This window comes from Lynx rufus, unplaced genomic scaffold (genome assembly GCF_022079265.1).
Source record: "Lynx rufus isolate CCGP_SWC_20201006 ecotype Redwood Valley unplaced genomic scaffold, mLynRuf1.p SCAF_8, whole genome shotgun sequence".
Taxonomy (NCBI): Eukaryota; Metazoa; Chordata; class Mammalia; order Carnivora; family Felidae; genus Lynx; species Lynx rufus.
This window is the reverse complement of record NW_025814896.1, coordinates 69,307,949-69,333,425: the sequence shown is the minus strand read 5'-3', so window position 1 is coordinate 69,333,425 and position 25,477 is coordinate 69,307,949. Positions and strand designations below refer to the sequence as shown.

The window sequence follows — 25,477 nt, the reverse complement described above, 5'->3', positions numbered from 1 at the left end:
TTCCCGTTTCTCCACATCCTCTCCAGCATCTATAGTCTCCTGATTTGTTCATTTTGGCCACTCTGACTGGCGTGAGGTGATACCTGAGTGTGGTTTTGATTTGTATTTCCCTGATAAGGAGCGACGCTGAACATCTTTTCATGTGCCTGTTGGCCATCTGGATGTCTTCTTTAGAGAAGTGTCTATTCATGTTTTCTGCCCATTTCTTCACTGGGTTATTTGTTTTTCGGGTGTGGAGTTTGGTGAGCTCTTTATAGATTTTAGATACTAGCCCTTTGTCCGATATGTCATTTGCAAATATCTTTTCCCATTCCGTTGGTTGCCTTTTAGTTTTGTTGGTTGTTTCCTTTGCTGTGCAGAAGCTTTTTATCTTCATAAGGTCCCAGTAATTCACTTTTGCTTTTAATTCCCTTGCCTTTGGGGATGTGTCAAGTAAGAAATTGCTACGGCTGAGGTCAGAGAGGTCTTTTCCTGCTTTCTCCTCTAAGGTTTTGATGGTTTCCTGTCTCACATTTAGGTCCTTTATCCATTTTGAGTTTATTTTTGTAAATGGTGTGAGAAAGTGGTCTAGTTTCAACCTTCTGCATGTTGCTGTCCAGTTCTCCCAGCACCATTTGTTAAAGAGGCTGTCTTTTTTCCATTGGATGTTCTTTCCTGCTTTGTCAAAGATGAGTTGGCCATACGTTTGTGGGTCTAGTTCTGGGGTTTCTATTCTATTCCATTGGTCTGTGTGTCTGTTTTTGTGCCAATACCATGCTGTCTTGATGATGACAGCTTTGTAGTAGAGGCTAAAGTCTGGGATTGTGATGCCTCCTGCTTTGGTCTTCTTCTTCAAAATTCCTTTGGCTATTCGGGGCCTTTTGTGGTTCCATATGAATTTTAGGATTGCTTGTTCTAATTTCGAGAAGAATGCTGGTGCAATTTTGATTGGGATTGCATTGAATGTGTAGATAGCTTTGGGTAGTATTGACATTTTGACAATATTTAGTCTTCCAATCCATGAGCAGGGAATGTCTTTCCATTTCTTTAAATCTTCTTCAATTACCTTCATAAGCTTTCTATAGTTTTCAGCATACAGATCCTTTACATCTTTGGTTAGATTTATTCCTAGGTATTTTATGCTTCTTGGTGCAATTGTGAATGGGATCAGTTTCTTTATTTGTCTTTCTGTTGCTTCATTGTTAGTGTATAAGAATGCAACTGATTTCTGTACATTGATTTTGTATCCTGCAACTTTGCTGAATTCATGTATCAGTTCTAGCAGACTTTTGGTGGAGTCTATCGGATTTTCCATGTATAATATCATGTCATCTGCAAAAAGCGAAAGCTTGACTTCATCTTTACCAATTTTGATGCCTTTGATTTCCTTTTGTTGTCTGATTGCTGATGCTAGAACTTCCAGCACTATGTTAAACAACAGCGGTGAGAGTGGGCATCCCTGTCGTGTTCCTGATCTCAGGGAAAAAGCTCTCAGTTTTTCCCCGTTGAGGATGATGTTAGCTGTGGGCTTTTCATAAATGGCTTTTATGATCTTTAAGTATGTTCCTTCTATCCCGACTTTCTCAAGGGTTTTTATTAAGAAAGGGTGCTGGATTTTGTCAAAGGCCTTTTCTGCATCGATTGACAGGATCATATGGTTCTTCTCTTTTTTTTTGTTAATGTGATGTATCACGTTGATTGATTTGCGAATGTTGAACCAGCCCTGCATCCCAGGAATGAATCCCACTTGATCATGGTGAATAATTCTTTTTATATGCTGTTGCATTCGATTTGCTAGTATCTTATTGAGAATTTTGGCATCCATATTCATCAGGGATATTGGCCTGTAGTTCTCTTTTTTTACTGGGTCTCTGTCTGGTTTAGGAATCAAAGTAATACTGGCTTCATAGAATGAGTCTGGAAGTTTTCCTTCCCTTTCTATTTCTTGGAATAGCTTGAGTAGGATAGGTATTATCTCTGCTTTAAATGTCTGGTAGAACTCCCCTGGGAAGCCATCTGGTCCTGGACTCTTATTTGTTGGGAGATTTTTGATAACCGATTCAATTTCTTCGCTGGTGATGGGTCTGTTCAAGCTTTCTATTTCCTCCTGATTGAGTTTTGGAAGAGTGTGGGTGTTCAGGAATTTGTCCATTTCTTCCAGGTTGTCCAATTTGTTGGCGTATAATTTTTCATAGTATTCCCTGATAATTGTTTGTATCTCTGAGGGATTGGTTGTAATAATTCCATTTTCATTCATGATTTTATCTATTTGGGTCATCTCCCTTTTCTTTTTGAGAAGCCTGGCTAGAGGTTTGTCAATTTTGTTTATTTTTTCAAAAAACCAACTCTTGGTTTCGTTGATCTGCTCTACAGTTTTTTTAAGATTCTATATTGTTTATTTCTGCTCTGATCTTTATTATTTCTCTTCTTCTGCTGGGTTTAGGCTGCCTTTGCTGTTCTGCTTCTATTTCCTTTAGGTGTGCTGTTAGATTTTGTATTTGGGATTTTTCTTGTTTCTTGAGATAGGCCTGGATTGCAATGTATTTTCCTCTCAGGACTGCCTTCGCTGCGTCCCAAAGCGTTTGGATTGTTGTATTTTCATTTTCGTTTGTTTCCATATATTTTTTGATTTCTTCTCTAATTGCCTGGTTGACCCACTCATTCGTTAGTAGGGTGTTCTTTAACCTTCATGCTTTTGGAGGTTTTCCAGACTTTTTCCTGTGGTTGATTTCAAGCTTCATAGCATTGTGGTCTGAAAGTATGCATGGTATAATTTCAATTCTTGTAAACTTATGAAGGGCTGTTTTGTGACCCAGTATATGATCTATCTTGGAGAATGTTCCATGTGCACTCGAGAAGAAAGTATATTCTGTTGCTTTGGGATGCAGAGTTCTAAATATATCTGTCAAGTCCATCTGATCCAATGTCTCATTCAGGGCCCTTGTTTCTTTATTGACTGTGTGTCTAGATGATCTATCCATTTCTGTAAGTGGGGTGTTAAAGTCCCCAGCAATTACCACATTCTTATCAATAAGGTTGCTTCTGTTTATGAGTAATTGTTTTATATATTTGGGGGCTCCGGTATTCGGCGCATAGACATTTATAATTGTTAGCTCTTCCTGATGGATAGACCCTGTAACTATTATATAATGTCCTTCTTCATCTCTTGTTACGGCCTTTAATTTAAAGTCTAGTTTGTCTGATATAAGTATGGCTACTCCAGCTTTCTTTTGGCTTCCAGTAGCATGATAAATAGTTCTCCATCCCCTCACTCTGAATCTAAAGGTGTCCTCAGGTCTAAAATGAGTCTCTTGTAGACAGCAAATAGATGGGTCTTGTTTTTTTATCCATTCTGATACCCTATGTCTTTTGGTTGGAGCATTTAATCCATTTACATTCAGTGTTATTATAGAAAGATACGGGTTTAGAGTCATTGTGATGTCTGTATGTTTTATGCTTGTAGTGATGTCTCTGGTACTTTGTCTCACAGGGTCCCCCTTAGGATCTCTTGTAGGGCTGGTTTAGTGGTGACAAATTCCTTCAGTTTTTGTTTGCTTGGGAAGACCTTTATCTCTCCTTCTATTCTAAATGACAGACTTGCTGGATAAAGGATTCTCGGCTGCATATTTTTTCTGTCTAGCACACTGAAGATATCGTGCCAATTCTTTCTGGCCTGCCAAGTTTCAAAAGAGAGATCAGTCACGAGTCTTATAGGTCTCCCTTTATATGTGAGGGCACGTTTACCCCTTGCTGCTTTCAGAATTTTCTCTTTATCCTTGTATTTTGCCAGTTTCACTATGATATGTCGTGCAGAAGATCGATTCAAGTTACGTCTGAAGGGAGTTCTCTGTGCCTCTTGGATTTCAATGCCTTTTTCCTTCCCCAGTTCAGGGAAGTTCTCAGCTATTATTTCTTCAAGTACCCCTTCAGCACCTTTCCCTCTCTCTTCCTCCTCTGGGATACCAATTATGCGTATATTATTTCTTTTTAGTGTATCACTTAGTTCTCTAATTTTCCCCTCATACTCCTGGATTTTTTTATCTCTCTTTTTCTCAGCTTCCTCTTTTTCCATAACTTTATCTTCTAGTTCACCTATTCTCTCCTCTGCCTCTTCCATCCGAGCCGTGGTGGTTTGCATTTTGTTTTGCATTTCCTTTAAAGCGTTTTTCAGCTCCTCGTGACTGTTCCTTAGTCCCTTGATCTCTGTAGCAAGAGATTCTCTGCTGTCCTGTATACTGTTTTCAAGCCCAGCGATTAGTTTTATGACTATTATTCTAAATTCACTTTCTGTTATATTATTTAAATCCTTTTTGATCAGCTCATTAGCTGTTGTTATTTCCTGGAGATTCTTCTGAGGGGAATTCTTCCGCTTGGTCATTTTGGATAGTCCCTGGTGTGGTGAGGACCTGCAGGGCACTTCCCCTGTGCTGTGGTGTATAACTGGAGTTGGTGGGCGGGGCCGCAGTCAGTCCTGATGTCTGCCCCCAGCCCACCGCTGGGACCACAGTCAGACTGGTGTGTGCCTTCTCTTCCCCTCTCCTAGGGGCGGGATTCACTGTGGGGTGGCGTGGCCCGTCTGGGCTACTTGCACGCTGCCAGGCTTGTGATGCTGGGGATCTGGCGTATTAGCTGGGGTGGGAAGGCAAGGTGCACGGCGGCAGGGGGGGCAGGCTTAGCTCGCTTCTCCTTAGGTGATCCACTTCAGGAGGGGCCCTGTGGCAGCCGGAGGGAGTCAGATCCGCTGCCGGAGGTTTGGCTCCGCAGAAGCACAGAGTTGGGTGTTTTTGGGGAGCGAGCAATTTCCCTGGCCGGAACCGGTTCCCTTTGGAATTTTGGCTGAGGGATGGGCGGGGGAGATGGCGCTGGCGAGCGCCTTTGTTCCCCGCCAAACTGAGCTCTGTCGTCCGGGGGCTCCGCAGCTCACCCTCCCTTTGTCCTCCAGCCTTCCCGCTTTCCGAGCAGAGCTGTTAACTTATGACCTCCCAGACGCTAAGTCGCTCTTGCTGTGGGAACACAGTCCGTCAGGCCCCTCCGCTTTTGCAAGCCGGACTCGGGGGCTCTGCTTGGCTGGCGAGCCGCCCCTCCGCCCCGGCTCCCTCCCGCCAGTCCGTGGAGAGCGCACCGCCTCGCCGCCCTTCCTACCCTCTTCCGTGGGCCTCTCGTCTGCACTTGGGTCCGGTGACTCCGTTCTGCTAATCCTCTGGCAGTTTTCTGGGTTATTTAGGCAGGTGTAGGTGGAATCTAAGTGATCAGCAGGACGCGCGGTGAGCCCAGCGTCCTCCTACGCCGCCATCTTCCTGTCGAGCTCGAAATTTTACTTATTTTGACATTAATTCACTTCCTACCTTTGATGTGTACCTGCATATATTAAAGTTATAGTGAACGGAAGTTGAGTGGTGCTCTATGGCCTGAAACTAGGACTGCCATTTATAAGGAGAAAAAGCAAAAACAATAAAAATTTTAAACTAAAATAATCCACTATGATTTTCTACCATTTCTATCTGTTCCCTTTTCTTAAAAAATGTAAATGGTCCAGAAGTTTCCCCACATATATTCTCTCACAACTAGCTTACTTCCTGACATATGTCTTTTAAAAGTCAGCCAGGCATCCTACTTCCCATTCATCATAACTGTGGTGCAAATACAGACAAGAGAATTTGATTAAAAAAAAAAAAACCTTCAGCAGTCACGCATAAATCTTCTGAAGGAGGAGACTCAAAGTTTCTCCTTTTGTGTTTCATATCCTAGAAATGCTCATGGGAGGATCATACTCTTTCTTGGATAACCCAAGCTTTCAATGCCTTAGTCTAGGATCATTGGGTGAGCTGGGAGGAGTCTTTGAAGCCATCCTTGTCTCTTATTTGACATCATTTTTCCTTTCCTCTAAGTCTTACTCTGGTTGATAATTATGGTGATTTTTGGAAGCATCTTGAAACTTGCCAGTGTCATGTTCACTCACTGACTAGACTGGGAAGAATTCTACTGTCACTTAATTCAAGCCAAGTTATTTAACCTCTCTGCATCAAAATCCTTCATCTGTAAAATGAAGGAGTTTGTCTATGCAAACTATAAAGTTGTAAAAATCTAGCTAAAGACATTTATGACATGCAGTGTTCTCTTACACCACACAGTATGTGATGGTATCTGTAGATCTGTGGCTCTTTTTTACTTATCTCTTTCTTTTCTCCCTCCCTCCTCTGTCTGTCTGTCTGTCTCTGTCTCTGTCTCTCTCTCTCTCATCTGCTTTCTCACAATATTTTCTGGGCAAAAGGAGCATTAATTTGACCTAAAACTGCTCCAATGTCCTAGTCATCCAGGTGGCTTTGTGTCTCAGCTCTGCTGCCCTGACCCCGAATGCCACAGGCTTGGCCAAGTGTGGAAATCAGCATTACAGGAGTCACAGAGAAAGTGCCTGAAGCTGTCCTGAGAACTCAGTTCCCAGAAACCTTGTCTGTGGGTGGAAATGACCAGGTGGGGCCTGGAGACCAGGGCTGCAATGTTTCTAGGGGATGCAGTGTAGCTTGGCCTCGTCTGTGAACTGTGATGTGGGATGGTCTGAGATAGCAATTTGTCCACTTGCTTGTTCATATGTACCCTTTGTGGACTATAAAGTAGCCGACAATGGTAAATAGCCTAAGAAGTATAACTTGAGGGTCAGGAAAACCCCTTCCCCTTCACATAGTCTCCAAATAGCCCTCTTGGGATCCCTGTAAATACTACCTTTTATGGCCACACCTGTAAAGATCCAAACATGAGGAGGAGTAAGGACCTCAAGTCTTTTGTATTGTTTAGTTCATTGGGATTAATTTCTCAGACCGTTTGTTTAAATTAAAAACAAAACTATGAAAAGTGGAATATAAAACCCATCAACAGCATTTGAAAAAGATCCTAATGTTTTGCCAACACACTTGTTGCCAACAGGCTTCCGGGTCACCACCCTAGGAGTTTTTCTCTTACCTCCTTTGCCTGGTTCCTGTTTCTTCTTCCTCATGACTTCTTAACTATGGAGGGATCCAGGGCCTGGCCCTCAGTTCTCTCTTCTCCACCTAAACTTTCTTCCTCACCACTGTATAATATACACCTCACAGTAAAGAATACTTTTTGTTTTAAACCTCTTTGTAAATAAGGTAGAAAAGCCTAATATTTAGAACACGGTTTCTCAGTCTCACTATTGACATTTAGAGACAGATAAATCTTTGTTGTAGGGGCTGTGCATTGGAGGGTGCTTATCAGCATCTTTGCCACCACCCACTCCAGATGCTTGTAGCACCGCCCCAGCTGTGACAACTAGAAATATTTCCAAACATGGTCAAATGTCTCCTTGTGGACCAAATTACCCCCCCCCACCTCATAAGCTACTGTTTAGTGTAACTTTGTGTAGAACACAAAAATCCTTTAATAATGCAAATTATAAGCCTTTGACTGAATTTAGCCAATTCAATATTTTTTAATGTTTGTATCTCTTAAAGTACTAGGAATCTGAACAACAGCCACAAAAGAGTGAACAGTGGAATCTATAAGCCAAGTTCTGTCTCTTGGATAAAAGAAGCTTGGGCCAAGTAGGAAGCACAAGAAAATGGATTTTGTTTTGTCTTTAGCCCTACACCACTATTGGTAAAACCAACAAACAAACAAACAAAAAAACAAAAACAAACAAAAAACAATGAAACAAAAAAACAACACATTACTTTGCCTCTAAAGCAGCAGTAAACAATATCCTACATTAAAATTCATGGTTAGCTCTGCCACTTCTTGCTAATTGCATCCTGCTGAGAAAACTAAGGCTTGGAGGGGTTAATTTGCCCAAGTTCTGCTAATTAGCCAAATCATTTACTTCTCAGTCCTTCATGTTCTCTAAGAATCAGAGATAATTTAGGTGAATTGTCACTGCATATTGTAAAGCTCTTAGCGCCTGTAAGTTTGTATTGTTATAGGCATTAAGAGATGAAAGAGCTGAGAGTTTAATATGGTTTGGGGAGGTCTTCAGCTAAGATTGCTAGAACCTGTCTCTGGCAGCTCCCTTCTTGCCCACACCTACCCTATTAACATGAAAAAAGCAAGCCACACTCCCTTCTCTCTCCTCACCTTTCCCCTTAACACTTTTGCTCAAATATCTACCAGCCACATTCTTCTAAGCCTAAATGAATGTAGATGCCATCATTTTAAATAATTAATTTTGAATTAGAAAAGTAATACATAAATTGGATGAAAAGCATATAAAACGGTACCTATGCCTCGGTCTCACCTTTGAACCCAGCTCTGCTCCTCAGATTTAACCACTGTTAACTGATATTTTAGGTCTTTTTGGAAATTTCCTCTGCATATGCAACTATATTTCATGTGTGTAAATGTGTGTGTATGCGTATATATAAACTTTAAACAATTTTAAAAATCGCACCTTTGATTTTTGTGTAAATAACATTACATCTTAGAGATCTCTTCATATAAGTACATTTGAATTTGCCACATTATATTTTACAGCTGCAGAGTATCTCCACTGTAAGACTCTACCATAATCTATCTAATCAGTCTATTATTGATGACTAGATAGTTTCTACTTTTGGCTATTGCAATACTGCAATGAGTAGGTTTGATGATGCTTTATTACTGTAGTTTTCTTTTTGATGAGAAGTGTTCTGGGCCTTATTTTTTTTTTCTTTAAAAAAATAAAGTTTGATTATTGAGGATTATGTTATTATTGAATAAGTAGGCTAAATAGAATGAGCACAAAACAATATGCATTTTAACAAATTTGAAAAATGCTTTATTATTTCCTGATAGTCAATATTGAATAAGGGTGGATAGATATTTGCAGAAAACTTGGCAGGGTTCAGTGTTTCAAGAATGTGCTTAAAAAATAGCTCCCAAGACAAAATGAATTTTGGAATTTCAGCATTCTAAATTTCAGTGACAATTTACTTATGATGGCACATCTATCAGTATTTATTCTCAGATTTTTTTTCAGTAGTGTTGGGTCACTCTAAAGGAATTAATCCTTGAAAATGTATGGATATAATTAAAACTGGGCAATGAGGAACAATAAAGAGAAGTGCCCTGGGTACTCTTTCTATTATTCCTGAAGATTCTTCATTGTTTCTTTTGAGTTTTTTTTTTCTTGTTCTTTTTAATCTCCATGATATTGCCATTTGAAAAATACTGTGGTCTCATCACTTATAACCTTACCTGTCAGACTGGATACAATCATCTCAGTTACCTTGAAGAACTGTGCAACATATCTGTTATTGCACAATGATCACTGGAAGCAGATGTATTGGGGTATATAGTTCCATATGGTATTCCAGATGTGTGGATCCTTTGCTTACCAAAGAATTATTTTAAATTTCAAAGGAAAGACCAAAAAAATGAGTCCATATTTCCATCACTGGATAACACATTTGTTCTTCTGGCTTTAGGAAATGAAATGTACATTTGGTGGTAGGTTTTTGTTGTTGTTGTTGTTGTTGGTTTTATTTTTAATGATTGATAAAATGGCATATTTATTGGGATTTAAATCGTCTTTAAAGAGGAACAGTTCTAATTGGCAGAAAAGCATAATAAGGTACTTCTGATTGTTGCATAATTGCCTTTACAAAGTCATCCCATAAAAATACTCATTATAAACTTGGCATTCAAGAAAAAAGTCATTCATTAACTTGGGAATAAAATTATAATTACAATTATAAAGCTTTGCGGCGATCCTGTTAGGAGGGTTGCATGCTAATTGCACAGTTTAAGCTTCTAATTTAATATTAGGTGAAAACATGATAATCATCTGAAGGGAAGCACATAAGAGTTTAAGGGTTGGGATGTTAAAAAAAAGTTTCCCTTCTGTTTTGCGATCGCATTGGATTAGAAAGCAATATAGAGAAAATTCTCTGCGCATGAAAAAAAGGTCTTTATTTGGGTCGCATTTAGAGGGATGTCCGTTCTTCTATGCAGTCACAGCCAGGGAGTAAATTCAACAATAGCAGCGATGCTTACTTTTTGAGCAGGGCGCGGGCTGGGCTGTGTACCAACAGCCTCGTCAACTGCAGAAGGAACTGCAGCATCCCTTCCTGCAGTAGGGCGTCAGCCATTGGTTCCTCGGTGACACGTGACTGATAGAGCCTTTTCTGTGTCTTTTCTCGCCCATCTGTGTGCAGGGCACTGATAGGCCAGGCTGATGCGCAGGCAATTTATCATCTTGATCTCCCACTGAGTCAGGGAGCTCTCCTGTCACCAGTATTGATTTCAGAGGATGGACTAAATTTCCTAGGATTTCCATTAAGAATTAAGAAAAAAGCTCTAAGCACGCAGGGTAGCCAGACAGACATGGATATGAGATGGCACTGTGAAAACTCGCAGGTAGCTTCTTCTCTCACAGCCGGTGCTCAGCACAGCTTAGAACTGCAGCATGCAGGGTTTAAGATACCAGAAGGCTAAGAACAATAATAATGAAAATAAGAATAAACTCTCTTGGATAAACTAATTTTAAGATTTATGTTACAATATTTATTTTTGGAGATTGCATGTCAAATTTATGCACGCTCTATATGAAATATAGAAACGATGCTTTAAATCTTTTAATGTCCTTAAACCCTGAGCATGATTGCTTCTAGTTTTGTTTGCTGCTTTTTGTGAGCTTCAGAGGTTTTTTGGCATGCTTGTGGCAAAAACAACCAAAAATTGTGTGTGTGTGTTTGTGTGTGTGTGTATATATATATATATATATATATATATATATATATATATATATATGTATTAAGTTGGTTCAAGTAAAAGCATGAATAAAAGCTGCTTTCAATACTTGCCAGACTGCTTTATTATCATTAATGACTTGGTGATATTTTTGCCTAAATATGCTTAGATTCTGACCATGCATGCTTTTTGCGGCAGAGTGGGTTTTCGTTGAGAATTTGTAAAGCTGGAATGTCTGAATTAAATATATGTTTGGTACAACAGAAAATGTATTAGTGGTCAACGATTAAACCTGATTAACTAATGGAAATATTTCATGATGGTAAGATTTAAGTAACATTTATTTACACTAGTTACTTCTTTCTGAAAAAAAATGCATGTCTGGGATTAATGAAAGTGTTTATATTTTTGAAATATAAATTTTGATTATTTCAAAGATAGTAAGATTTTAATTTTTAAAAATGCATCAAGGTAAAAAAATTTCAAAAGTATATATATATATATATTTTTTTTATTTTAGCCTATGAAATGATTCTAAACCTGCTGTTTGTGTATGCAAGAGATCATGTGCATGTTCATGTGTGTGTGACTTCTTTGGGGAATTGTTTGATGCCCTCCTGGCTAGTCCTTATTCCTGTGAAGAGGGAAAAAGCCCTGGCATTCATATATTTCCTGGGCCCATGGGAATTAGAGCCAGCAGAAGCAAGAGTAGGGCCAGATGGGATTGGCATGCTTGGCAGTGAGTACAGACAATAGGTGGGGGCGGAGCAGATGGAGAACAGAAGGAATTGCATATCAGAAAAGGGGAGCCGGGAGGGGAAGAGCGGGCTTGATAGTGAAGGAAGCCTGCCCTCTCTTTTCAAGGGAACTCCTGACTGCATCTTCCTTTAATTATGAGATACAATGTCATGTCTGTTGTAACAAATATTTTTCATTAAATTAGGGAAGGAATCATCGAGTAGGGAAGGAATCTTACGAATAGAAGTTGCTTCACCAGATTATAAATGATGTGTTGTCTATTGGTTGTTGTTTGTAACCTTTTTCTCTTTGCCGTGTTCAGGAAAAGTAGGAGCAAAATTAAAATTAAACTATTGTATTATTTGGGTTGGTGGTATCTAGATATAAATGTGGCAGTAACTACTAAACTTATATGAATCACCTTAGATGATTCAAGCATCTCTAGGGGTTGCTGACTTTTTCCCTAAGTAAGCTTTTGATTCTGAAAATATTAAGAGCCCATGCTGACTAATCTACTATTATTTTACTTCTAGCTTATAAATAGAGGTTCATTTCTGGAATAACTTTGAATGTTTTATTTAAGTATTTGTTGATTTTTTTTTAGGAAGCTTGGGATCTTTATTATCAATGTTTAATTCAAATTCTGAAATGAAATTTATCTCTCAGAATTCTCTATCAAGCTTTCTGTCACCCAAATGCCCAGAGAACTGTGCAGTCTTTGCCCAGGAAGGTCAAAGGGCTGGGGAAAAAAGTGAAAATCAATTTACTTCTGAATTCTATAATTTTAATAATTCTTACAAAATTTTAAGGTGAACTTGGACACAGTTTCCAGTCCTGAGCGCAAATGAACTTGACCAAAATCATGCTGCCAAAATATACCAATAAAACACAAATTTTAAAAGTTTTAAATATACATCTTTTGATTCATGGGTCACCCACAGCTCACTCAATCATTTGATTAGTGGACCTTGCATATGGAGAGAATTGCCATTTTCCAAGTGAACTTTTGCCATGTTGCATATTTCTCTTGACTTACCCTTTGGACCTTGGCTTGAACCAAGGTCCTGGATAAGAGAATGAAAACTTTACCTTTGACATCTTGAGGTATTCAAGATAATTCACTCAGATCACTTATATTAATTTCCCCAGCGCCGAAGAATTGAGCCAGTTTCTTATACTTTATGCAATCCTTTTCCTCCTTGCCCTTCTCTTAGAAATTAATGAAAGAGTCCACTAAGCAACAAAATGTTCCTCACTTGGCAAATTCTGTCCAATGTTTTTAGAAAGAAATAGAGCCTGCAGACAGAATCTTGGATAGGTATTTGTAATTTTGAGGGTTGACTGGTGTTCCCTAAGTAAGATGACCTAGTGTTAAAGAAGAAATGTTTTCACTGATTTGCCCAATCAAGTTTGCATAATAGGCTAAACACCATGTAATCCTTACAGGAAAAATGGAATGAAACTAGAAGAGCCCTGAAGTGGTATTAAATGTCTGGTCAAAATAGTATTTGGGCTCAACTGCCAAGCAAATTTCTCACCAAGACATTAACCAGGGAAATGCTTACATATTTACATAGTAATTAGTGATGTAGCATTGCATATTAAGGATGTTTTGGGTAGTTATGATGAAATGTTACTGTCTGTGTGCCTTCCATATGCTCCTTTAATTTACGAAATGTGCTCATCCCACAGCATCTGGGTGCATTTATAAACTACAAGTGCAATCAATTAACTATATGATGGATGCAGTAGGCAGAATGCTAATTGATGGGAAAAGCCCTCTTGGCTTATACTTTGTAGTTTTCAAATGGGAGGGGGAAAAAACATGTAGCCAAGGACTTTCAGCCATTGTCTATATTAAGTTTAAATGTTTTAAGAACTAAGCTTACTCTGCCCATTTGGAAATAGTTCATTTGAAACAAGACTTTTTCCCAGGCAAAATTGGTCGCTTTTAATTCCAGTATATGAGCACTAGCAAAATTCATAGGTGAACCGTATTAGTGGATATTTAATTATCCTTAGACCAAGTGGTGCCTTTTATTATTTAGTCTTTTTCATTTCCCATTTTCCCTACTTCCAGTCTTTTATTTCTCTGCTGCTTTACCTGTCACTTGTGGATTCAAATGCTATTTGCTCCAGACCTCAATTTTACTACACAATAAGCTGTATATAAATTCAGCAGTGTAATGACACCAAATTTGGCTTTATACATTTTTGTGTGTATTTAGGCTTTCTATTTCTTTGACTTCTACTAAGATTACCATATTGACCTGCAAAGATTGGTTTTACTTTCTGCTATTGTATTTTCATTTACTTGACAATTGGTATTTGAATCTCCTGAAGACTCTCTTGCCTCATCACTCTGGCACAGAAAATGGAGCCAAACACAGTAATATCTAGTAGAAGAGCAATTTCCAGTATACAGAATAATTAGGAAAAGCCATAGACAAGTATAAACTGATGGATATCTCTAGTTTCCCTTAGCAAATGAAGACAGTAATATATGAGATACCTTCAATTTTTGTGTCATAAATGATGAGTGGTTATCACCATACATTCCCATTTGCTTCTCAAATTTTTTTCCGTTTTTTGAATTCACTTGATTAAGCATTAGTAACTATCTCAGAACTATTTTCCAAAATTAGGTATATGCTTTTCTTTTCATTGTTGTGGTATATGTCTGTATGTGTGTGTGTGTGTGTGTGTGTGTGTGTGTGTGTGTGTGTATACACACATACATATATATAATTATTTTTTTAATTCCAGTATAAGTAACATGCAGTGTTATATTGGTTTCAGATGCACAATATAATGATTCACCAATTCTAAACATTACTCAGTGCTCATCACGATAAGTGTACTCTTTTTTTAAAATTTATTTTGAGAGTTTGAAAGTGGGGGAGGGGCAGTGAGAGAATCCCAAGCAGACTCCACACTGTCAGTGCAGAGCCCTATGTGGGGCTCGATCTCATGAACCATGAGATCATGACCTGAGCTGAAATCAAGAGCTGGACGCTCAACCGACTGAGCCACCCAGTCACCTCTAAATAAGTGTACTCTTAATGCCCTTCACCTGTTCCACACATCCCTCCTCCCAACGTACCCTCTGGCAACCACCAGTTTGTTCTCTATATTTAACAGTCTTGGTTTGTCTCTTTCCTGATTTGTTTCTTAAATTCCACATTTCACATATGAGTACAATTATATGGTATTTGTCTTTCTTAGACTGACTTCACTTAGCATTATACCCTCTAGATCTATCCATGTTGTTGAAAATGGCAAGGTTTCAATCTTTTTATAGCCAAGTAATATTCCATTGTATGTATTTGTGTTGTGTATATATATATATATATATATATATATATATATATATATGTGTGTGTGTGTGTGTGTGTATTATGAATATATACATATATGTTGTGGTATATATTTTTTGAAACTACATGTGAAATAACAATGTAATTATTTTTCTAATTTAAAAAAATTTTTTAAGGTTTATTCATTTTTCAGAGACAGAGAAACAGAGCGTGAGCGGGGGAGGGGCAGAGAGAGAGGGACACACAGAATCCAAAACAGGCTCCAGGCTCTGAGCTGTCAGCACAGAGCCCGATGCGGGGCTCAAACTCACAGACTGTGAGATCATGACCTGAGCTGAAGTCGGACGTTTAACGGACTGCACCACCCAGGTCCCCCTGTAATTATTTTTTTTAAGTTAGTGGGTTTTTTGTTGTTGTTGTTTTTAGGGGTTTTTTTTTTGTTTGATTTTTACTTGAGAGAGAAAGAGAGTGTGAGTTGGGGAGAGGGCAGAGGGAGAAAGAGAGAATCTTAACAGGTTCCATGCTCAGTGCATAGCCTGATCGAGTGGGGCTCGACCCCATGACCCTGGGATCATGATCTGTTAGGAAATCAAGAGTCAGACGCTCAACCGACTGAACCACCCAGGCACCCCTGTAATTATTTTTTGTGTTAACAGAGAGGCTCACATACTTTTCTTACTATTTTCCCACAACTATAATATAATGATGAGAGTGACTTGAATATTATCTTAGGGAACCAAAAGAAATCAGTCTCCTAAAGAAATTAGTCCTAAAGTCTGTATGTTCCCATCTTTGTTTCCACTGCTTTTTTAATTAAAACATAATGGGGTTTGTAGGATACCACAATCTTGATTCTCAGACTTTTGACCAAAAATATGATTACATAAATTCACAGCCTAGATTTACTGGTAACTTCATGGATAAAGTGGGGGTTTAATGCTATGGAAAAATGTCTTCACCTGTGTGATCTCTTCACATTTTTCCAACTGAAAACTCTGCTACAGCTTCAAAGACCATGCCTTCCCAGTCAATTGTCCAGTGAAGCGAATTTGCTTCTAATGAAAAAATATTATATATGCAAAAATATAGATTATATATGTAAATACTATGTATATATAATAAAGTATGTACCATAGGTACAAAACTAAAATTATCTTTATGACTTCAAAATATGACTATGTTATTGTCAGATCAATATTGCATAGAGTTTTGATGTTTTTTAAAAGCACTTCATTTTGGAGTTGCATAGGTATCAATTCTAAATTACTCGTGTGTGAACTGTCTACACAGTGGGTCACCTGCACGACTAGATCTGCTTTCTAGACCACTTACGCTCCCGTTGGCTTAAAAATCATTTTTTTCAAGTACATAGCATGACTTCTCTTAATTAGCACAGGTAGACTTGAGTGGATCATCTATTCATTAGGTTTATAGTAGAAGTACAATATTTTCAGAGTTGAGTGTAGTGTGTGTGTGTGAATATGTATGTCTGTATAAAACACTGGTAAATATTTAGCTGCTAATAGGTTTAAAGGATACATATAACTAGAAATTTCAGGAAAAACAGCTACTCTTGGGTCTGCCAACAGTTTTCTTAGCCTTCAAGAAGTGTATTATCTCCTTCCAGAATATTGGCAATTATAATATATAAGCAATTATGTCAGTATTTTTTGTACATTTGATAGTTAAAATATGTTAAGATATCTATTGATCTATGTATATAGATATATATATAGATCAATCGATATATAGATATATATAGGTATTAATTTATCTATACCAAAACTCTGCTAGATATGGTGGTTGACTCAAAGGAAATTCAGATATTTCTTGTCTTAAAAGTCCAGTTGAAGAGTCTACAAAAATGCATATAAAACTAAAGTACTGAAAGCTGACCTATTTTACCCTATAGTATCAATTAATGAAAATATATTTGCTGCACATCTGCCATATACTTGATGGTAGTTTGGAGATAGGAGAGGTCACTATGGGTTAAGTAGATACATAGAAGTTGTTCTGTTCTATGTCCCTTGTGTTTGTTTCAGCAGCCCTAGTTATGCAGTCACAAAATAGAAAGCAACACAAAATCAGGTCAAATCAGGTCAGCGACACATCCCATCACACCAGTACCAGCCTCTGAAGTGGTGTGTAATGCAACAAGGGTATTGGAAACAAGCAAGGTTCCAAGTAGCATGTCTCAAAATCAGTCAAGGTGGTTGTTTCCTGTTCTACATGTTCTCAGGGAAACATATGGATTTATTAAAAGCCAGTTTTTATGCCTTGTGAGTAATAAAAGTAAATGCAAAACCTGTATAACTTTTGGGACGCCTGGGGGTTCAGTCAGTTAAGTGTCTGACTTCTGCTCAGGTCATGATCTGTGGTTCATGAGTTTGAGCCCTGCATCTGGCTCTGTGCTGAGGTGAAAGCCTGGAGCCTGCTTCAGATTCTGTGTCTCTCCCTCTCTCTGCCCCTCCCCTGCTCACACTCTTTCTCTCTTGCTCAAAAAAAAAAAAAAAATTTAAATACGTATAACTTTTTTTTTCTTTAAAACTCACCTGCATATTCTCTTTATTTATTAAAATTAGCCCTCATTGCTAAACATTTTCCTTAAAAAAAAAAAAAAACAAATCAAGGGGCGCCTGGGTGGCTTGGTCAGTTGAACATCTGACTCTTAATTTCAGCTCAGGTCATGATCTCATGGTCCATTAGTTCAAGCCCCACATCAGGTTCCAGGCTGACAGTGTGGAGTCTGCTTGGGATTCTCTCTCCCTCTTTTTCTGCCCATCCCCTGCTCACATCTTCTATTTTTAAGTAAATAATTTTTTTAATAAGAGAAAATATAAGAAATCGGTTTCCTTTTACTGATGGAATGATTTGGGTATAATTCAGTGTGTTTGTAAATTACCCCAGTAATAATTTTCAATCTGCTTGATTCTACTTCCTTTTCTCTATTTGATTGTTTTCTTTTTGAATGGAACCAACTGTAAAGAAAGTAGAATGTGGATGGTACAGGCAAGAAGCAAGGGTTTGGCCTTGAGTGAAACAGTTTTGAATAGTGATAATTATGTAAACAGTCTACTCACGTTGTTGAAATAGTTATCAATACTATTATTTCCTCGGTGAGTGGTTTTAAATACAGTGAATAATTATGGGGAACTTCATGAACCATTGATTAGTACTGACTGAAATGATAGCTAGTTGTAAAATATCAAATTGAATAGTTCTTGATTACTCTTTAAAATTTCAAGCTAGAGATAGTAAGCTTAGGTCAGTGATGAAGGCATCCATGCAAAAAGGGTTTCCTAGATTCCTGACTTTATGGTTTCCCACATAGCCAGTAAGATTTCAATTGCAATAGACGATATCATTTTAAACAGAAGGCTACTGATTCAATAATAAAATAAATACTGACTTTAGCTTCCCTCTCTCTCTCTCTCTTGATCTCTATCTCTTTCTCTGTCTAGCAATTCTCTAAATGATGCATGAACTCTTTGTAGTGCTTTAGGAAGAAAGACAAGGTTCTAAAATGATAAGATCTAGTAGAAAAGTATATGCTTGGGTGGCACCTGAGTGGCTCAGTCAGTTAAACGTCTGACTTCGGCTCAGGTCATGATCTCACTCATTTGTGAGTTTGAGCCCCACGTCGGGCTCTGTGCTGGCAGCTCGGAGCCTGGAGCCTGCTTCAGATTCTGTGTCCTCCCGTCTCTCTGCCCCTCCCCTGCTCTCTCTGTCTCTCTCTCTCTCTCTCTCAAAAATAAATAAACAAACATAAAAATTAAAAAAAAAAAAAAGAAAAGTATATGCTTGGTTTATTTGAAAGTCTGCAATGGAAGGACATTTCCAAAGACATGCCATGCAAGTGAGCATAATACATGTTTTGTGTCTGTAAATATTGCAAATGGGAGGTTGGCTTTACAGGTTACTTTGGTATGGTTGTGGTGGTTATATATATTTTTTCCTTTATGAATGTATCTGCATCTTTTTTTTTCAATGTTTATTTATTTATTTTTGAGAGAGGAGAACACAAGCCCGGGAGAGGCAGAGGGAGAGGGAGACACAGAATCTGAAGCAGGCTCCAGGCTCTGAGCTGTCAGCACAGAGCTGGATGCAGGGCTCGAACTCATGAACCATGAGATCATGACCTGAGTTGAAGTAGGACATTTAACCAACTGAGCCACCAAGTCACCCCTGTATTTGTACCTTTTTAATGAAAATTATTATATAAATGTCAGTTATGTCAACTTATATGTAATATATAAGATTTGATCTGATCAGTGTGCATCATTTATATTTTAGTTTTAAAATAAATGCTATAATTTAAATACATAGAAATGCTGCAAACAGAGCAAGTCCACTCTTCATTCAGCTTCCCCTAATATTAATGTTTTATTGAAGCATTGTCCATTTGTCAGTGCTAAAAAAATTAACATTCAGTGTGCTCTTTGAGAAGTGATTTTTTTTTTGTTTTGTTTTGTTTTTAGGCTTTATGCCACTGAGTGTTGTGAAACTACATTTGGAAAATTCCAACATCACTTGTTTTTTGCTTTGTTTTGTTTTGTTTTCCCATCAATATGTAAGAGACTCCTCCTTAATGGACTACACAAAATTTCTGCTTTGAAACATTCAATCAAACATTTTAGGAGAAGAAACAATTAATAGAAAAGCAGTCCTTTTTGTTTATACCTATTTTTTCTTTGCACCTTTATATATGTTGGTTTCATTTTGAAATTGGTCTGGGATTCTCTTTTTGTTTCCTTGTGAAATTTACACCATTATCAGCCTGGATTGCTCGTCTAAACTTTAGATCTGCCCTTACAAACAATCCCAATTCACCTCAAATTCAACATGGTTCCATTGTGAATGGGTTATTTTGGGACTTTATCTAATCTTAAAACATTTTCTTCTAATTGATTTATGTAAAGAGATTGTACTGAAGAAATTACTGCTACTGGTTTGATGAAGACTAACTACTTAATCTGCTGGTACTTGACTTCTCCATTCATAAAATGAGGGCTTCACAACTCTAATACTTTTTTATGATTTTAGAGTGTGAATAAATGTGAATTCCCTTTAAGTTTTTAAAGAAAAATGGCCTTAACACATAGACTCCTTTTCATTTTGTTGAATCATCTCCTTGAATTTTGAGATAAATTTACATCTCTAATTTTATTATGAGAATTTTCATTTTGAAACTAGTGTGAGAATAATTCCAGTTTTGGCTAGCGTTAATTTGAGGGAAAGCTCCTTTTCCATTTCCATAATGAAGAATGCAGAGGCTCGTTAGCATTCTGTGGGAAAGGCTGGTAAATTTCAGAAAATTGGTGATTTGGAAATCTAGAAACTCACCATAGGAAATGCTACAGAAGAAACATCGTTTCATGTCAACATCATCTTGACAAACAAGGAAAAATTTTGCAGTGTGTATATCACAAAAGCAGGCAGAATTCTGTGAAAACAAAGGAAAGGGGCACCATACAGCCTGTTCTTGTGTTCCAAAACCTCTACCTTCACTAAGAGACCTTGGAATTATTTCAAATATATTTTTTATACAGTGGATGCCAGAAGAGCTAAATTATTCATTGTAAGTGAAAATATTTATTACCATGTGTCTAGAAGCTCTGATTCCCTTTCTGGTGTTCCTAATAAGAACCCTGTGGTGTAAAATCATGGGCTGAGTCTACTAAATAATTAGCCACATGAATACTGTACCTACCGTGTATATTTTTAGGTTTCATATCAGTAAATATTTGATAAAGTGGTGCAGTCTGGACTAAAAGTCCTTCATCCCCAAATCAGTTTTACATTCTTCTCTAAGAAGTAAGGTGCCCTGTGGCTTTTAATGGAAGTGGAAAGGAAAGTGGAGACATAAACAATCAACAGCACCATCTGAGAAAATTCTCATCAGTGATAAAGATTTATGAAAAAATAAATTTGGTAAGTGAAAAATAAGACCCTCAGAGGACAAGACTGTGTAAGCATTTCTTTATAAACTTAAAAAAGAAAGTGGATCTATATTGAGAACAAAAGGTTAGATGTATAGGACAAATTATTTTTATGGATGTTCACAACTTATATATAAAGCCTAATATAGCTTGCAAAATGTCTATAGTAATTTGAAATAATTAGCAGGGAAATATTCTTAGACACAGGCAAATGAAATTAGAATTTTGACATTTATAATTTCAACACTTCTGAATATATGGAAGGTGCAGTGATTGCATTTTTCATTTTTTTCTATTTGTTACCAGCATCTAAACATAGACAGGATTTGGTGGATGTTCTGGGAAACCAGCATTTTGGAGCACCAATTGATATGTACAATAGAGGTTTAACTTTTAGTTAAATCTTATGATAAATTTGATTTCCAGAACACTATTAGCTTGAAACATTTCAGCTTTAAAACATACTCTGGGCGCTGCAAAGCTTAAGCACTATGGCACCAGGGGGAGCGAAGAAAGGCAAGATATTATGAGGTGTGGGAACCCACACTTCTCAGGCAACTCATTTCATTATGGCTACGTGAAGTATAGGCCTGGATTCGGTTATGGCAGTTCTAGAACATGGGACCGATTTCCCCCCCTTAGTGTCTTTCTTGGCTAATCACCTATGATATATTTCATTCTTTTATTAGGAGTAAGTCCTCTTACCACTTTAATTTTACTGTATCCAGGGGCACCTAGGTGGCTCAGTCAGTTAAGCATCCGATTTCAGCTCAGGTGGTGATCTCATAGTTCCTTAGTTCGAGCCTGGAATCTGGCTTTGTGCCGACAGCTCAGAGCCTGAATCTTGCTTTGGATTCTGTGTCTCCCTCTCTCTCTGCCCTTTCCCTGATCGTGCTCTGTCTCTGTCTCTCTCTCAAAAAATAAATAAACATTAAAAATCAATAAATACATTTGTTGTATCCAGTGGAATTAACTTTTGGAAAGCACGCATAGGTTTGGAGAGGATTTCACCAGATAACTCACCATTCTTTGCCTATTTTAGTCAACGTCACTGAGAAACTGCCTCTGTTCATTGTATCTTGTATTGTTCAGTGTAAAGTATTCAGGGACAGAAAAATTTTCTACTAGCCAATTTTCCAGTCTGTATCTTAGGTTTGGTGTTTAAGAGGAGTGAGGTCTTTGCTGCCACAGACAGCTAAAATCTAAAGACTCCACTTAATCAGCTAGTCCTGGAGCAAGGCTAGTTTGATAAATTGTCTTACTTTTACGTGTACATTTTTGAATGTTTTTTTCATCTTAAAACCCTTTCTTGAATTTTGAAACCAAGACCTATCTCACATCTCACTCAGTGAGACAGAAATCCTACTTTCTTAAGTCTGAAAGACCTGTCATTGATCTCATGTGTAAAATGAACTGAGACACCCTGCCACTTTCCAAACATGGGTGGAGGAACCTTTTTCTCTCCTTTTTTCCTTCTTCTGCTTTATTTTCTTTATAATTTCCTATTTGCTTTGTCTCTCTTCTTTTAATTTACCTCTAACAGAAGGATGCTACTGACATCTATTGTTTTCTTCTGCCCCATTTGTGTCACTGAAGAATCAAATTTTGAAACCAATAGATGAGTATGAAATTGCTAGGTCACTAGCCATTATTTTTAAACCTTATGGAAGTTAAGAGAATCAACTGGATTCTGTGACATTGAAAGGAAATATATTGAGCACAACCTAATTCTTAGATGGATAAGATTCTATAGATTTGAGGAATGGCAAATAAGATTACTCTTTGAAGCAGTAGTTAATTGGGCAGAAACTAGAGTCTTCACGATAGAAGTATTAGGAATTTAATTTTTTAGTGAAGCCCTCACACTTCCTTTTTAATTGTGTTGGTTTTGTTGGTGTTGTTTTTGTATTTTACTTTAATTTTCTCTTCTAAATCAAGGGTATATAATATTTGTTGATGTTGAAATTATTATTTGTTGTTATCTTAATCTTTTGGATTCAATATTCAAGGATAAATAATGGAAGGGTAGGCAAAAATGGTGTCACTAATAATAAACTGTCCCATGACAACTTCCTTACTTTAGATTATGGTGAAATAGTCAATATTCTAACCACCTTAAAGCCACTAATGGTTTTAGATAGAAACTGTCACATTTAGCTGAAAAGTAAATTGTTGAGAACCAGTATATTTCACTTCATTGATTAAAGCACCAGGCCCTGTATATTTTTGTTTCATCTGTGGCTGTCAGCAAGGCATTTCATGAAATAGAAGATTATTGTATTTATTTATGTATGTATATACTCATATAGTTTTAAAACTTTTAACTTTGAAATGATTAAAGATTCACACAGTTACAAAGAAAAATGCAGGGATATCCCTTACATCCTTTACCCAACTCTCCTTGTGTTAACATCTTCCATGACTGTAGTCCAATATCAAAACCAGACTATTGACATTACTATAAATCATAGAGCTTTTTTAGATTTTACTGATTACACATACACTTATTTGTATATGTGTGGCTGTATGCAATTTTATCATATGCATAGCTTCTTATAACCACCACCACAAAGTATTTAATTGCACCATTAGTAAAAGAACTCCCTGTGTTATACCCTTGATTAATTAGATTTTAAGGGGACCTGGGTCATCTGCCCTAACCTACTTTATTGGGATGGGGAGTGTTTTGCCTCAGGTCAATTGGTTAGATAGTGATTGAATTCCTAGTTGGCTCAGAATGCTGTGTCCTGTCCCAGACCACTTTCAGACATCCCACCTTTCATTCTCAATTTGTAAAGTTAGGCAATTATTTTTCTATAATTAAAAAAAGAATTGTTAAATGTTTATTCAGTTTTGAAAGACAGAGAGTGAGTGGGGGAGGGGCAGAGAAGGAGACACAGAATCTGAAGCAGGCTCCAGGTTCCGAGCTGTCAGCACAGAGCCCAACACTAGCTGGAACTCACCAACTGTGAGGTCATGACCTGAGCCGAAGTTGGGCGCTTAACTGACTGAGCCACCCAGGTGCCCCACTACAATTTTAAAGATAAGAGAATTGAAGCAAACAAAAGTTTTAAGGTAGTTCAATTGTACAATTTCATCACAATTCTGGACTTTAAAAAAAATCAGATATTCTAATCCTATTAATGGATGCATAACAGGTTAAGGGAACATTAACCATCAGCGTGAGCATTATTGATATTTCACACAAAGCATGTATGTGATACATGTAATCCACGTTGCTTCATAGGGATTCAGCATGCTGGCTGAGAGGGAGAAGGTAGTCAGTTGTCATCTGTAAAGAATCCCAGAGATTTAGCTACAAATTATATAATCAGTACTCTCCATCAAAAGAATGGAATGTCTCCTCCCTCCCATTCACACACAAACACACCAGATAATGTAGGAATTTGTTTTCCTTTCCATTTTGCCTTTAATGCTTACGTTAATTTAGTTACCTCTTATACAACTATTGAGGTGAGGTATTGGAGTTGGAAACAGGGGTATCCTCTTTGGAACAAGTTTCAATGCTACTTACTTTGGGAATGAATCTGGTTATAGAAGAGCAGAACAGAAATTATTTGGAAAGATTGGAGGATCAAAGACTTTTCTACTATATCAGCATCATAGAAATTAGAGATGCAAAAAACCCATTAGCTGATTTGCCCTATTTCCATGGAAATTGCAGTGAACATTTTTCAAAAGACCTAATCTATTTTTGTTTGAAATAAATGGGAACTCAATGTATATTCTTGTTAGAGCTTGAAACTGCTGATTGTTGTGTTTTCTGGGTTGTTTTTCTTTTTAGATCCACTTGACAGTTTGCATAGCTAATTATTACGTTCTCATTGTTTAATCTCAGCATTCCTGTAGGCTTTTTACAATGGGGGAGGGTGGAGAGCAGGACTGCAGTTTAAAGTACATCAACAAGCTGTTAAGGAGTGGGGTGGGGGGAGGGATGGAGAGAATGAGTGTGTGTGTGTGTTTTCTGGAAGATGCGTCAATGTTAAAGCAGCAAAGTGGATTTTAAATAACTACCAGGCTTTGGTAGCTATAACACTTTTGTGAAGGTTTTGTTGGTAACCAAATACAGAAAATAGTGGAGTCGCTTGTGGCCTCATTTTATGTAGGGCACTTTGTATCATGATGGGTCATTTGCAACAAAGCTTTTGCTAGGAACACTAAAGAGCATGCAATCTTAGAAATCCAGTTTGTTTGTTTGTTTGTTTGTTTGCTGGTGAATGAACTTTCAAAAAATATTGACTTAATTTGCAGAGTACAATTTTGGATGGAAGGACCCTAATAATTTGAAGACAATTTGTTATGAATTATCTCTTATACCAAATAGATAGTTTTAAAATTTTCCTTTTTTAGTATTCTGTGAGTTCCATTTATGGGGAAGAATGCTTTTGTCAAGAGTCACTGGTTTTATTGCTAATGTATCATGAAACCATTGTGGAGGATTCAGAATTTAGAAGCATCAAGTGAACCATTTAAGACCAATTGAAGTAGTGATGGTTCAAATGAGATAAAATTACTTTTTTTGTATGTCTTCTTATTGGTGGTGGTGGTGGTATTGCTTTTGGTAGGGGGTGTTTGAAATACTGACTAGAATTACAGACTTCACCTTCTTTCCTGCATTACAGGTAGGACTCTTCTAAAAAGATGCTCCACAATTCATTAGACTGAAAGTTTGCTTTAACAGAGCATTCCTAAATAATTATCATGCTTCTTTAAGGTATGTTCATTTTAGATGAGAAAATTAAGGTAAAAATACAGTAGAAAATATTTAGAGTTAATTCATATTGAGAGTGAACCCTGTGTTTA

At 37.4% G+C, this 25,477-nt stretch overlaps 1 protein-coding gene across 24 annotated transcripts in view; it reads left to right on the top strand.

Moving 5' to 3' along the window:
* The window catches only part of NRXN1 (neurexin 1), a 1,138,108-nt gene that overhangs the window by 1,076,680 nt on the left and 35,951 nt on the right, over nt 1-25,477 (top strand). The window contains exon 15 of one of the 24 annotated variants that reach the window (XM_047068176.1): nt 20,177-20,192. The exons of the other annotated variants lie outside the window; for them this stretch is intronic. Within the exon in view, the coding sequence (XP_046924132.1) occupies nt 20,177-20,192 (16 nt within the window). The remainder of the gene's footprint in view (nt 1-20,176; nt 20,193-25,477) is intronic. 24 annotated transcript variants of the gene reach the window in all.